Here is a 16,256-nt window from a genome sequence, read left to right as displayed (position 1 = left end):
GTCATAGTTATGTAATAATTATTTAAATTATTTTACCAAGTACAAAATGTTTAATTCAAAAACTTTTTAGTTTCTCAAAACAACCTGTATTCAACCTGTTTTAACCTGTATTTATTAAATGTTACAGTCCAAGTGTACATATAAATGCCTCATTCATTCAAGTAAATGCATGGGTAATTTTGCAAAATGTGTTAAATATTTTATCTACACTTATTGTATAACTGCTGTTTTTTACTGTAATTGCATGCTTTTGTAAATAAATTGTTTTGTAAATAAATTTTCCTCATGCCAGCTTGGTCAAGCTAGTTATTTAATTGACTTTAAAATTGCTTTCATAATAATGAGATGTTTATAGATTTGTTAAGTCATGTTATTTATGTATTATAATCTATATAATTAAAATGAAAGTAAATGTTTTGTCTAGGTAACATTATTAATTCTAAATGAAACATTAATGAACAGTACAGAGTAGATATAGAAATGCAGCTGTGCTAAGTCTGGCGTGCTGCGCAACGGGCTGAGTCCGGCTTGGATGCAGCAGTGTCTGTAAGTTACGGCTGTTGCATCTGGTCCGGATGATTCGGCCCAGAATCTGAAAGTGAGTACGCAAGCATCCAGGCCGGGCGCTGCAGATGGATCCGGGCCGATGGTCTAATCTCTAGCAGGTGAAAATTTAACTGAAAATGGCCCGAGTGTACAGAGAGGGATTGTGTATGAGGTAGATGTAAACAGCCTTTCAGCAAACGTCAAGTTGGTAAGTTTTCACTAGACTTTAGTGGAGTCAGCAATTCGCTTGACAGTAAATAAGGATCTAATACTTTTTTTAAAATACCATTGTTTTCCATTGTTGGTAAAGTGTTATTTTGGTTTCCAGTTACCAAGAAGAGGCAATGCAAGGTCCTAAAGATGGCGGCCGCAACAAAAAAGTCACGTGACTGAAATCCATGAATAGCTGGTGTGTGGTGAGTGCACTGGCGCCGTTGTGCATGTGCCCCTCAGTTCCCTTTCATGGGAACTTCGAACTGCGTCCTCTAGGGGTCGCTATGGGGAACGCCTCGTCATGACCCATGTCTGAAGCATACATTGAAAAAACACCAACTCGTTGGCAGCCATGTAGGATATCAGACCAAATCAGACAATCTAAGATTTGGTCAAAACATGGTTGAAACATTAGGCGCACAAAAATTCCACAAGAGGCCCAAGACAACAGGATGTCATAAATCAGACCCTAGCCAGTCTGAAGCAAGCCTAACCAACTCTTTCACAGAACAGCTTTCAACATTAAAACAAAAGAACACTTATTGACAATTCCAAGGAGATTGTCAATTTTGGGGGCAAGTTATCAAGAATAATGGTCAAAAGAGATGCACAGCGTGACCATCACATGAAAACATGTGATAGTGATCACAAGCTCTTCGGAAATATCCATTGCAGAATTGATGGCATACGAGCCGTTCACTGAATCGCTGGACGTCTCAGTGATCAGCCGTAAAACAGTGATTCTGTCCAAATTCCCTTACATATTATTGGTGGAGTTCCCTTTAAAATCTTAAATGATTCCCTTTGAGCTAAATTATCACTGTTTCCCTTAAAGCCATGACGTCACTACCGGTGCGACTATAGTATAAATAGGCGCCAGGAGCACACATCATTCTCTTCTTCGTCTTCACTGACTGTTTTGTTTGAAGCGTGCATTTCTGTGGTAAGAGAGATCTCTATTTATGGCGAGCACTAGCAAAGCATTTAAGGATGTGTGCATCCGTGTTGACGTTGTTTAACATCTGATGGCACACACGATCTATGCATTGTTTGTTTGGGCAAACAGCATGCACAATGGATGTCGCCGGCCAACGAGTTGGTGTTTTTTCAATGTATGCTTCAGACACGGGTCACGATGAGGCGTTCCCCATAGCGACCCCTAGAGGACGCAGTGTCTCATTCCCTACTCAGGGAACCATGGTTACATAAGTAACCTGAGACGATTTTTGACCCAAGTGGATTTTGAATGCAGCTTTCAAAAGACAAAATAGCCTAATAATATTTTTACATTTGATACAATCACACTGGTGTGATTATCATCAGCTGCTCAATTCAAATCTGTGTTCACGCTTTGGCTGGCGCTGAGCCAGAGACAGACATGCTCGCTTGTCATCTATCAAAACTTTAAAGTGTTTTCAACCATACAATGTTTATTTTATGCTTCTCAAACTGTCGCAAATAAAGTGAAAAATTATATGAAAAGTGTCGATTGTGGTATTAAATTTATATCTGCCCATTTTGCATCATATCTCCTTTTTACACGTTTTTGCAGAGTTGCGCATTAAACCAATCACCAATCAAGAGTGTTTGGGGTTCTGGATGACCCAATCGCTTGATGGTGCAGCGTGTGAGCACAAGTTGGAGCGCAATCGAACACAGGCGAAAGAGCACTGATCTGTTCGGGACATTTGGTTTTAAGCGAGCCGATTTGGTCCATCCCAGAAGCAATTATTCCAATCAGATATTGGCTGCAGGGATTTGCCATGCCCCAGATGGTTTCTCTTTGTGCATAGATTAACATAATGCTCCCTCCATCACATGAGGAGACCATCTCTAAAGGTTTTGTTAATACTTCTATAAAGTGTTGTAATCATGCGTATGATACCAAAAAATCAACATTTCATTCACACCAAAGTCTTGCACATAAAATAAGCTTTTGTTCAAGCTCAAATATTCTTGCATACACGTTAATAACATTATCTACTAAAAAGGGTTATAAAAAATTTATTAAACTCCATCGATTACATAAAACACAGAGCATAGAAAGGCACAAAACACATTATTTGTGGATAAAGTTGCAAAAGTTGTCTTTTTGAAATTGTCTGTGTAAGTTTCTGTGTTTCTTTGTTGGAAAGAAATAGTGAGTTGAAAATGTGCTGAAGAAAAGCAAGCAGATGTTCAATGGGTCATGGGATGTCACGCTGTATAGATCCTGTGTGCGCGTGCAGACCGGGAGGGTGTGATTAAATTAGCCTTTTCCTGCCTAGCGATCACGAGGTATCTCTCAACTATATTAAGTGAAGTGAAGTGACATGACATGTGGCCAAGTATGGTGACCCATACTCGGAATTAGTGCTCTGCATTTATCCCATCCAAAGTGCACACACACAGTAGTGAACACACACACACCTTGAACACACACGTAAGTGGGCAGTGGGCAGCCATTTTTTGCTGCGGCACCCAGGGAGCAGTTGGTGGTTCGGTGCCTTGCTCAAGGGCACCTCAGTCGTGGTATTGAAGGTGAGAGACATTCTCTCTGTTGAAACCAGGGTCTTGTTCGGCGTCCTGGGGTGTTACAAAGTATTTGTGAAATCTAGCTAACAAAATATATATTGTGTGTTGGAGTGTTCCAGACGCTACAGAAGGTGGGAGAGACATTCTCTCTGTACTCTGTAAGCTGTACATTCACTCCCCCCACCTACAATCCCTGCCGGTACGAGATTCGAACCCGCAACCTTTGGGTTACAACTCCGACTCTCTAACCATTAGGCCACGACTTCTTAGTCCTTGATACAAAAGATCTCTGTTGTCTCCTGATTGGATAAGTTTTTCATCACTCTTCCGATTCTTCTGAGGAGATAATGACAAGGGTTGACAGGAAGTCGATCCAGAATATTGGCGTCATGTGATGGGGTGATTAGTTTAGACCTCATGATGGCTTGAAGGGAGGAGATCTTTAGATTCTTCTGGAATATGTCTGTTCAATAGTTCAGTGGTGTATCCATAATTTATTTGGGTCTGTTCGAGACAGAGATCCATCAGATTCTATGGTATAAACTCCAAAACGTTCACATGCTCCCGGAACTCGTAATTGCAACTTGTAAGCTCAGAATGTTCTGAGAGCCATAACTTGGATCAGGTGACCAATGTATTACCCAACCGCTGCCAGATTCATGTAGGCGCTACCTCCGAGTCCAAGGACATGGACAGTTCAGATTAGAACATCATGTGTTGTCATCTCAGAATTACGGTAATTACGACATGGTGTGACCGCAGCTTTATTTAGGTTTATAATGAGTCTTGTTCTCACATTATTGAGGAACAGTAATTGTGGTTTGTAAGTAAAGCTACAATGTCATCTGTAATAATTTTCTGATATGTACAGCAGCACAATTAAATGAACATCGCTGCGCTGCATAAGTAATAAATCTGACAGACATTAGACAGTCTATTAGCGAAAGTGATTTTCTTCCCGTTTTTTTTTCCTGTTACAAGGCCACCATGCCTAGTGTGAGTACACCCTAATAGAGTTGCAGCCATGATCAGATAATAAGAGTAAGTCATTTGTAACTCTGATGAGAGTGCTTCTTCCTGTTTTTTTTTCTTCCCTGTTACAAGACCACCATGCCTAGTGTGCGTACACCCTAATAGAGAGTTGCAACCAAGATTAGATAATAAGAGTAAGTAATTTGTAACTTTGATGAGAGTGGTTTCAATACTGTGACACAGTCTAAATTCCGACTGTCCTCACCGATACTATTTCTCTTTAAGAAGGAATATAGTTGTGAGGATACTGTTTTTTCTAGTATTTTTGACAGAAAAGGGAGATCTGAGATTGGCCTGTAGTTAAGTAATTCTCTAGGATCAAGTTATGTTTTTTTAATGAGGGCTTAATAACAGCCAACTTCAAAGTTTTTTGGACTGATCCTGATCAGAAGTGGATCTATGACTTCTAGAAGCACCTCTTTGAGCAGCTTAGCTGGTGTAGGGTCTAACATAAATGTAGTTAGTTTAGATGATTTAACAAATGTATACAATTGTTCCTTTCCTATAGCAAAGAATGTATACAATTGTTCCTCAGGGGGTCTAAAATGCACTATCTGATGTGATACTGTAGTAGACGGTTGCATGGTAATAATTTTCTCTCTGATAGTATCGGTTTTATAGGTAAAGTAATTCATAAAGTTATTACTGCTGTGTTGTTGGGGAAATGTGTTGGGAAACCTGTTGATGCTTTATTTTAATTTATTTACTTATTTTTTTGTTAATTTAGCCACCGTATAAAATAAATATCTTGTGTTTGCTTTCTTCTAAAAGAGTCGAAAAGTAAGCAGATCTAGCATTTTTTAAGGCTTTTTTGTAGGTAAAAATACTCCCACACAATGCGAATCACCTCTAGTTTTGTTTTCTTCCAGCTGTGCTCCATTTTCTGGGCTGCTTTCAAGGGTGTGAGTGTGCTTGTTATACTATATTATATTGTCAGACTGTTTTTCCTAATCTCCTTTAAGCATAAAGAACCAACCATGTCTAAAGTGTTAGAAAAGACAAGAGTAAGAGTAAGAGAAAGTAATAATGTCAAGCTCACTGTATTATGTACACTTATACTGTACCTAATGGAACTTCTTACACTAAGTTAAATGGTCTGAATTTATTTATATGTATTAATTTAATCTGTGGAAGGCATAGGACCATAAAATGTTGGTCCAATCAAAATGTATGGCCTATCGTAATGTCCATACAAAATATGCCTGTCAAAATATGTTTGAATACCTCTGCACACCCTGTTTGCACAAACATGATACTTGATCAGCGTGTTTCAGCGAGAATTGAAGGTGTTATTACTATAATATTATGCACACTTTGTACTGTAATATATTCTCACCGGTGAATGAGACATGAGGTAATCTGACCGTGTTGCTTTCAACCCTCCACCAACGCCGTCTCTCATTGTGTCACTGATTAGCCTCTGGTCTGCCTATGCATGTTCATGTGTTTTGGAGGAGGCGTGACTTTGCAGAGTGATTAAAGCTTGCTTGCTATTGCTAGCCTTTCCGAAATTGCCTACCCTTCTCTTAATGGTGAGGATGTCCACAGGGAGAGCTTGCTAAATTCCCTTCTACCCGAGGCCTCGTGCTTCAGGCGGGACTAGTTTAGACTGAGTCGGGCTGTGGCACGGGTCATAATGTACAACAGCTCATTATATGCAGGGCTTTGCTGTGTGGAGCAAGAGATCGATTCTTCAACGCATCTGTCTCAACTGACTCTACATCTAGTCCACAATCTGAACTATCGGTCAAATTAAGTCACCTTTATTTATATAGCGCTTTATACAATACAGATTGTGTCAAAGCAGCTTTACAGTGTTAAACAGGAAAATAGTGTGTCGATAATGCAAGAGGACATTAGTAAACACTAAATTTTTCAGTTAAAGTCAGTTTATCACTGATTCAGTGATGTCATTATCCAGCTCAGTTCAGTTGAAATGGGGGGCCAGTTCTCCTCTGGCCACACAAAACTAGCATGGCATGGTTTAATTCCAGGCTGCAACACAAGTCAGATTGAGCAGATAAGTCATCTGGTTCAGGTGCTGATCCACCATTTGATCTGGATACAAACTGGATCTGGGTGGCTACAGTGACCACAGAATAAGAATGAAACAACTAATTTTAGCATAGACGCCATTCTTCGTACAATGTAACAAGTGCGTCGGGTCTTATGGGAAGTGTTCCTGGTTCCGTTTGATCTAAATAATACAGCCTAACAATCCTTTAATGGATTTGAATTATAGAAATGTGATAGTGTGTTTTGTGTAAGCCAGGTTAAAGAGATGGGTCTTTAATCTATTTAAACTGACAGAGTATGTCTGCCTCCCGAACAATGTTAAGTAGATTGTTACAGAGTTTGGGCACCATTAGTACCATCTATGGGCAACATGTCCTCATCTAGATCGGAAGAAGCCATTGAGAATGCTCCCGAAATTGGATGCTAGGACTGTGGAGCTAGCAGGAGAAGTGAGGGCGACTCCGTTTAGCCCCATTGCCAGCTCCCCCTGAGAACCCCACAATCTCAGCCACGTGACATTTGCATATCACATGTTATACAAGTGTTAGAATACTAAGAATGTCCATAAAGGTTAAGAATTAAGATCAGAAAACCACTTTTTTTTATTTCTTTAATTTGTTACAGTTACAAAGTGTTTGTGTTTATTTCTCTCATGTATAAGGACAGTGTCCAAACCGTTAATCAGCCATAAACGTGTTGATCCTGACACTTGCTTGAGTTATTTGTCTGACATTTCAAAGGTTTATGAAAAAAGCATAATTTCTAAGAATTATGCTTTTTGCATACATTACAGAGTAGTTACACTATCTGCCAGCAGAGGCTAACTGTTAAAGCAGTTCTGTCTGGAACATTGAATTGAGCATGTTGTGAAAACTCAAACAGCAACGTTGGTTAAAAATCAATAGCATGATTTTGGGGTAGGAGTCAAACAAATAGACGATGGGAGAAACTTGTCTGAAAAGAATGTTTGCAATTCAAAAAGTGGACTGGATGTTTAGGCTGTCAATGTCAGGAAATGAGTGGAGGACCCAAGAGCAAATGCAATTTAAATAACATTTATTGAAATAAAAAATAAGACATTACGTTAAGTCACTACCAGACAAAGTGGTCTCTGGACTGGTGAATGGCAGATAAGTGAAAGGTCAAGGGTCAGGTGTGAGGGTCAGAAGCCAGGCACAGTCCAGTAATACAACATATCCAAAGGGCTGACACCAGAGTTCAAAACCAGGTAGACAGTCTGGGGTCAGATAGAGAGAGATACACTGCAGGCACAGGCCAACTGGACAGAGATCAGGCAAAACAGGGATTTACAAGACATGACCTGACCTGGCTAGAGTAACTTACATGAGTTGACACAAGAAAAAAAAAATTCTGCCAACGAATTTCGGTACACTAATTAGCAGAATGAGTTAAAGAAAAGAAGAGACAGGTGCACAGCAAGCGAGCCAACACACTGATGGCAAAACGCAATCAATTGTACGTGACTGCATGTGCTGATAGTGAGAAACCAAAACAAAATGAGAGCGAAATCAATTACAATTTCTTCAGTCCTCCAAATCCAGAATAAATCCTTCAAACTAGTTATTGAATTACAATCCCCTTCAGTAGATTGAAAAAGGGGTTGTACAAAAAGCTACACTTTAACTGCTTGATTGTTTTTTTTAAATGTTTTATTAGGTAAACCATGTGGAATGTAAAAAGTAAAAGCAAGCAATTAGTTTAAATTTATTTAAATTAATTTATTTATGCATCATTCTCAGACTAGACTAGACTGCAAGTAATTAGTAGCATGATATAACTACCATCCCCTTAAACCCCTTCGCTCTTGTGGTGTGAATCATAATGTATTTCACCAGCTAAATGAGAGGGTTACCATTAAACCACATGTAAACAATTAGTCCCTACAATAATACGTCTGCACCGTCATACCCAAGCTGTGCACAAAGTTGGCCACAAGCAAGATGGCCATTGTAATGAAAAGTTGGGGGAGTCACGTAATGGTGAGATTCTAGACATTGACGCATTCAAGATTAACAACCTAGCCTAGACCACAGTTTCCACTGATGAAGACTTAATAGGAAGGGGGAATCACAATTTATGAGAAAAATATTCCTTGCCAAGACATTTTGCTGCATGTTTCCTCACAGGAAATCTTAAGCCTCCAAAACACAGTACTAACTCTGCATTTTTCATCACATGAGGTCAAAAGAGTGGATGCAATTTTATTAGAAATTCTACAGAAATGCCCAAGAGACGAACAATCACATCCAAGTGACTATACCTCAAGTATGAGCCATAAGTTCACCGTGACCACTGTGTCCTCCCAAATTCCATAACCAGTTCAAAGTGAGGATGGTAGAAGGCATGGCAGATTGGCCTCATGTATTTTTTGTTTCTTAATTTCTGCCTTTGTAATTTCAGTCATGTGGTTGACTTGGTCAGCACATGATTTAGGCATATGAAATGCTCTTGAATCACTAAAATTCAGTAATTTTAGCAGAGCAAAAACAAATGGTACCACCATCCCAAATTTTTAAACATCTGATGCAATAATATGAAACTTGTTATTATTTATAGTCTAAACCTGATTGATGTCATATATGTAATGTACTTTTTAGCCATTGTTATTGCTAGTACAACCAATAATAATCAAACAGTCAACCCAATATGACAAATTTTAACCACTAGTGTGGTATTAGACTATAATGTGACATTAAGTGGTAGTGTGACAGTTTTTAAATATTAAAATTAGAACTTTTAAAAACAGTTGTGACTAACTAAACATCCAGAAAGTGTTTGGGTGAAAAATGTGGGTCAATTTTTGTTTTGCAGCTTGTACACACTAGATGAACAATAGACAACAAAATATTTTGACTATTATTTGAATATTTCCCAATATGATCAACAATCCTTTTTTTTTATTTATATATTTTATTTCATATAATTTGTATGTATATTTGGCACATTCTATCAGAAATTATCTTCAGGATGGCAACACTTCTTCACACAACCAAATTCCTCACTTGAAGTGCGAGGAGATAGTCTGCGTTCTGGACAGTGTTGTTTGAAAACTAAACACTGATATGATAAGGTCTGGTAAACATAAGTAAAACTCCCTTTTCACTCTTCTCTTGAGAACAGAGCAAAGTTTGTTTTCAGTGCAAGTCATGGATGGACAAAATTTCAGCAGGAATCTTTTTCTATTTCTATTTCTTTGTAATGCATACCTTTATTGTACTACAACCGAAGTCTGCTCCAACAGCATTCTCCCTGGATCTAGAGGTATTTATGTTTTTTTTTTTTTTTTTATGAAAAAAAAGTGTTTTATCACCTTACAGATAATCACCAGTACAGATTTTAATGTATCTGTACAGATTTTAAAAAATTAAAAAATTCATGAACACCAATTTATTATTATTATTAATTACTACTATTACATGGTATTACTGATTTAATCTACATTTATTATGTTACACAAACAAAATACAATTTAAGGGTAAGATCAGATATAAATAGCTTTACAAGGTAACAATTGCAGGTTACTACTTTTTCTATTGTTGGCTCCCTGTTGGTTGTTGTAAGGCTGAGAATATACTGTAGATAAAATCATCAATTTAATGTGCTAGAGTAGCTTCTTATATTATTAATTTATTACAGGAACCCTGCTTGTAAACCCAACAATGTGCCTGTGTTAAAATGTTTTTCTATTATATATAGGATCACATTCTCAGCAAGGGAAATCATGTAGAACAATAATGCTGTAAATGCCTGTGTGGCCAGCTATCATTCCATTACAAAAAAACAGCATGCATATATATAGGAACTGATGAGATTTCTGGGAATGAGTGTGTGTGTGTATGTAGAAAGAGATTTAGGGTTATAAATATTTATATTATATATTATATTTATTTTTTGTGATTATATATAGTTTAAAAAAAAACTGTTAAGAGGAAATGTCTTTTCCCCATGGTTCATACTTTTAGCAATGCCAATAAACTCACCCTCCAAGATATTGAATAACTGTCTGTATTGAAACAGCTGTGATGTAATGGAGAAGCTTGTTTGGGTAAGACCAATCCCAAACAGTTCTGTCTGTAAATTTTCTGTTTTGAGATTCTGTTGAGGTCCCAATCTCTAACATTGCCTCTTCAACTAACAGGCAATCCAGGTGAGGTGGGAGCAGAAGGTGAAGAGGGAAGAATGGGGAAAACCGGCCCACCTGGCCAGCGAGGTCTCTGAGACGTTGTTGGTTTGTTATTTAACAAATTAGTGATAGATTAAAGGGAAGTTGGTTAAAGTACGGTTGTTTACTATTCTTAGCCAAAAGTATCCAATGAGCTCAAACAGCTGCTTTATTGATTTTAAAGTGCAGTTTAATTAATTTTCTAGTGTTGTTGCTCTTTATGTGTTAATAGAAAAATGCACATTTTTCAATTCAATTGCAATTTAAGGAAAGTATTATGTCAGTCTTGTGTATCCCTTTTTGGCATCATCTGCAGTTAAGCTGCGTCCAAACTGGAACTAGTGAGGTCTCTAGTATACTTGGCATGGACATCCCAATACAGAAATAGGAAAGTAATTTAGAAGGATTAGCATAGCTACTGTTCATATTATTTTAGACCAAGATGATCATGTGCACAGACATAACTGTAATACTTAGTACGGTTGTTTACTATTCTTAGCCAAAAGTATCCAATGAGCTCAAACAGCTGCTTTATTGATTTTAAAGTGCAGTTTAATTAATTTTCTAGTGTTGTTGCTCTTTATGTGTTAATAGAAAAATGCACATTTTTCAATTCAATTGCAATTTAAGGAAAGTATTATGTCAGTCTTGTGTATCCCTTTTTGGCATCATCTGCAGTTAAGCTGCGTCCAAACTGGAACTAGTGAGGTCTCTAGTATACTTGGCATGGACATCCCAATACAGAAATAGGAAAGTAATTTAGAAGGATTAACATAGCTACTGTTCATATTATTTTAGACCAAGATGATCATGTGCACAGACATAACTGTAATACTTGTTTATGAGTTTATGAGAGGCCCAAACATTTTCAGGAAGGCTTTCCCAGAGTTGTAGTATAGCATGCGTTCTGCTTTGACCTGAAATTAGTTGTTGGATATATATTTGCCCTAACTGGGCATTAAAGTATAGCAGGAAGAAAGTCTGTTTCTGCCAGACCACATCTTCCCTTAAGGGAAGTCACGTCAGAGGCAGGCAGACGTGTTAACTGTGGCCAAGGGCTAGTGTTGCCATGTGTTTAAAGATGGAAGTGTAACCTGTAGTGCAGCAAACAAGCCTCTTCCAGGCAAGCTGTTTATTGAATCAGTACAACAAGGCCTGGAACTATGATCACAGGAAGACATGCCCTTTCTTACACACATAAACATACTTTAATTTAAAAAAGAAAAACGGAATGCCAAAAAGAGCAGGAATGCCAGGAAGACTCTTACACTGTTTTTTCACTTTACAGTGATCACAGAGGCATTAATTTGGCTAAAAAATAGTACAGAAAATGATTCTTCCAGTTTTTAATCAACCTCACACCCTCAAAGCAAAAATGAAATAATTCACATTAATATAAAGAGGAAAAGCTCCAAATTTAAAAATTAGGTATTGAAGGATGTCAGTTTGAGACATTTAGTAGATGGTTTGTTCCTCTTTTCTACATATACTGCAGATGGCAAACAGCAACAGAAACACTTTATTCTGTAAAAAAAGATGCATACAGTAAAATATGTATGGGAATGTCATAATCACAGAAATGATATTGAATGATGGTACAGAAATGAAAGCAGCAGTATCCTATTATTGTTTTGCGAAACTCAGGAATGCCTATTACCCTTTTCCAGATGGATATTTGCTTAGGAAATTTACTTCGAGGCTGTCACAAGCAGTCTCAAAAATAACTGTTCAAACCTTTTCACAAGCTGCCACACACGAAAAGTAATGATTGAGGCTAAAACAGTATGCATGTAATAAGATTTATTTTGCTTTGATAGTGTGCTTATTTTCTTTAAAAAAGCATTGTGAGACAATTTTCATGAAGTCAGGAGACCAGTTAACTTCATCTTCCACAGGGCTGACTGGCGGATATGGAGAAAAGGGAGAGATGGGAAAAATAGGAAAGATGGGCCCTAGTGGAACGAGAGGTAAATAGACTCTAAGCAATGACTGAATGCTCTGTTTATTTATGCTGTTTACATATTCTGATAACTCAACACTACTATATCTGGGAATATTCTACAGAAAGCCACTTTCCTTTCCACTCAGTATTTTTACTGCACAGTAAACTCTATGCCATTTTTAGATTACCTATATCATTTTGTTTGGAAAAGTGTACTAGTTCAGGTTCAATAATTTCTTCCAGACAGGGACTAACACACTTAAATACTATACCGAATGTGGCTGTCAGGTTAGAACAAAAGCTAAAGACCAAAAATGTGTAAATGATAACTGCTTTTATGTCGTCATCATCATCATACTGACTGATAATGTGCTGAGCACTTGTTGCCCGAAGACTTGTTACAAAAACACACTGTCCATTGACCAAATTAGGTGATGTGGATATCTTAATGCAAATGTGGGAGGTGGGAGGTACAGAAATGGTGGTCTGTATAGCCTACATTAATATGAACAAAATCAGTAACTAGTAAAATTCCAGCAAATTTAGCACACCAGGGAAAGAAGCAAAATCTCAAATTATTTTCTACATTATCTGTAAAGTAATTGCATAATGCAAGAGAAGAGAAGAGAAGAGAAGATAAGAGAAGTTTCAAAAGGAAAATCACAGTTAGTTGGAGACTGAGTAATCTAGACTGAGATTGAGTAATCTGAGTAATTCTAAACAAACAATGAAGTATGTGCACTGCTGCCATCTACTGGTTATTCAATGTTATTACTGGATTCTATAAAATCATTGAGAGGTGCTTGTAATATTAATATGTGGCTAATGCTTAGTTAAATGACACTGTATGTTTTACACTATGTTGTTTATATTGTAAATGTTACTGTAAACAGGTGACAAGGGACAAGAAGGAATTAATGGTCTCCCGGGATTAAAAGGAAAACCTGGTAAATGTCAAAGCACATGAGTGTTTTCTGCTTTGTCAGAAAGCAGTAAGCATTAGATCTTCATGTTTATTATTATTGGTGATCTAACACAGCCTAAAGACTGCATAATATGTGTGACAGGTACTGCCTGTGACTGTGGGAGGTACAGAAAGGTTGTCGGACAGATGGACATCAATATAAGCAAACTGAAAAATGCTGTAAAGTTCCTTAAGAATGGTAAGACTTGCATTTTTAAATCATCAAATTTGCTTGTTTGACCCTGATATTGATTTAATGTTCTCCATTGTGACAAGCATGCCATTTCCATGATTTCATGATTATGCAGCAAATAATATAATTTTATAGTAAGATTGAAAGGTGTTATTGTTCTCATAACTCTTAAGAAGCATCTTTAACATATGTTTCTAGAACTTTTCCCTGAACTAACGTCACTTATTTTTACAATGACTTTTAATTAACTGGTCTCACTGCAAATTTTAGTGGTTGTATGAAGTCTTGAAATAAGTTTCATTCTTCTATCTTTACAATTAAAAATCCACTTGATTTGATAGTTTTTTTCATCTAGTGTAATGACTTTTATGCACTTTTAAGTGGGTTAGACATTCAAATAGTTTTGGGGCCACTGTATGATTACAGGGTGTGGTATCTTTGGCTCACATTCAAAATGAAAACTACAAAATCGATAATATTATATGAGCTGAGACAACAGCTCCATTCCAGATTGCATGTCACAATTATTACTATTGAAAACACAGACAAATGTTGACAAGACACAGACAAATGTTTACAAGACATTAACCAGTACTATGTTTTGTCAATTTTATTAAAGTGGTTCTAGGTATCAGGGAAACTGAGAACATGTTTTACCTGCTGGTGACAGAGGCACGGAGGTATCAAGAGTCACTTCTAAACTGCAAGTTGCGTGGGGGTTCTCTTGCTATGCCCAGAACCACAGAGACAAACACCTTGCTGGCCGACTATATCAGAGAAGCTGATCTTACTCATGTGTTCATAGGGCTACAGGTAGGGGTGACAGAGGTGGGGTACACGTATGTTGATGGTAACCTCTTCTTGAATACCACAGTCTGGTCTCTGCAGAGCCCACACAGTGGTAAAGGTGACTGTGTGCAGCTTGGTAGTACTGGAGCCTGGAGCCAGGTAGATTGTGGAGCCACACAGTACTACATATGCGAGTTTGTCAAAAACAAAAATACTTCAGCAACTTCAGTCTTGTAATGGTTTAATGGCCACAGAGAAAGAGTTTTTATTCTTAAAGAATTATTTTTAATAGGCTAAGCTGATGTATGAGAAAATGTAACTACTATATTTAGAATTTTTGTAAAGAAAAAGTTTTAAAAGTTTTTAATGTTTTTGATTTTATGATTTTTCCACCATTTTATGAATTATCCACCATTATTTTAAATCATTTAAAGTAAATAAAAGATAACAAGGGGTCTGTAAATGTTTATTCCACATGCTTTAAATTGCACTGTAATCCATCATTTTTAGATCTTTTTTCTAGCAACACTACTACCAGAAAAAAATATAATAATAATAATAATAAAAAAATGTATTTAAAAAATAGGATTACAATAAACTACTGCAACTGCTGAATAATTATTTTCTGATTGCAGTACATATCTGTATATGTATATATAAGACTTATGTTCCCATTAGATAATTTTTAGACTTGCTTTAAACTTTTAGCATACTTGTTTTCAGTTAATCATGGCTTTGTCACATGTGAAGCTAAAGCACTTTTTATAAGTAGTTCTGATAAATGGTAGAAAAAAATTTCTGTTCATATTAATGAATGGAATTAAGTTCAGTATATCCCTCAGCATTGTACAAGAATTCACTAAAGCAGTGGTCTTTTCCACAAAACTAGGTAATAATTAATGAAAAGGCCTGTGTACTTCCCATTTATAGATGGTAAATTTGTTTCATTATCAACAATCACCTTTTCAAAAAGCCTCTTACCCCTTTCAATATGCTTTTCCTTTGTGTGTTACATAGTACATTGATTTTATTCAGTACCTAGAATCAAATCAAATCAAACAAAATAGTTAATATCAATATTTAATATCAATTTGGGGTGTAAAATAAGGTTTACTTAGGTATGTTGAACCTATAAGCATGCATCACCAAAGTTGTGAAACTGTTTATTTTTGTGCATGACCAAACAGAAGAAAATTAAAATAAATTGTATTGTGAACAAAGGGAAACTAAAAACTAACTAAAACTAAAAACAAAGGCACACTTTAAATAATAAAGCTTGTAAAATTCACAGTAAATTCAACTGCATGCCCTCAGATACAGTAGATTGGATCAACCATGGGAGCGAAAAATTACCTAACAAGATGGGAGTGGCCACACACCTGTCAGACCTGTTCCTGATACATGACTCCAGCAGGATTCTCCTATGCGTTAGTCCTTTGTTCAACCTGTGTTTGTCAAGCTAAATGAGGATGGCAGAAACACCGAACCCGGCCACTACCTCCTTTCCAGCACCAACTATTTCTCTACCCCTTGGAATGGAAGTATTGAGGACATATTCAGGGGGCCTGATTTGTTTGGAAATTGTAAGTGCTGTTGTTTATAACTTTTTCAAGGCTTACTGGGTTAAACCTCTATAATTCACAAAGATGTATGCTTTCTTGGATTTTGGCAGTATACACCTTGATAACTTAAAAAAAAAAGAGATGGATGTAATGTGGAAGTCATAGTAATAGTAAGCATAAGGCCAAGTAACTAAACAATGACTTTATCCCCCTGATAATGCTGTATATATATATATATATATATATATATAAATTTTTTTTTTTCACTCGGGTGTTTGGGGGGTTGGGGTGGATATTAGAGG

The 16,256-nt window shown here is 36.9% G+C and overlaps 1 protein-coding gene and 1 long non-coding RNA gene across 2 annotated transcripts in view; both read left to right on the top strand.

Annotated features, from left to right (window-relative positions):
• Positions 1-9,458: 9,458 nt before the first annotated feature.
• Positions 9,459-14,778, top strand: colec10 (collectin sub-family member 10 (C-type lectin)). The gene is made up of 6 exons (XM_016260891.1): positions 9,459-9,603; positions 10,481-10,552; positions 12,400-12,471; positions 13,340-13,393; positions 13,514-13,609; positions 14,223-14,778. Exons 1-6 carry the CDS (start codon positions 9,489-9,491, stop codon positions 14,627-14,629), a joined length of 816 nt encoding a protein of 271 aa, XP_016116377.1. The 5' UTR covers positions 9,459-9,488; the 3' UTR covers positions 14,630-14,778.
• Positions 14,779-15,702: 924 nt separating this feature from the next.
• LOC107574454 (uncharacterized) overlaps positions 15,703-16,256 on the top strand; it is a 5,923-nt gene continuing 5,369 nt past the window's right edge. The window contains exon 1 of the long non-coding RNA XR_001607675.1: positions 15,703-15,975. This is a non-coding gene — a long non-coding RNA (uncharacterized lncRNA). The remainder of the gene's footprint in view (positions 15,976-16,256) is intronic.

The sequence above is a fragment of the Sinocyclocheilus grahami genome, unplaced genomic scaffold, assembly GCF_001515645.1.
Source record: "Sinocyclocheilus grahami isolate Dianchi unplaced genomic scaffold, SAMN03320097.WGS_v1.1 scaffold2235.1, whole genome shotgun sequence".
NCBI classification, from domain to species: domain Eukaryota; kingdom Metazoa; phylum Chordata; class Actinopteri; order Cypriniformes; family Cyprinidae; genus Sinocyclocheilus; species Sinocyclocheilus grahami.
Note: the sequence above shows the minus strand (reverse complement) of the source record. Positions and strands in the feature narration are given on the sequence as shown.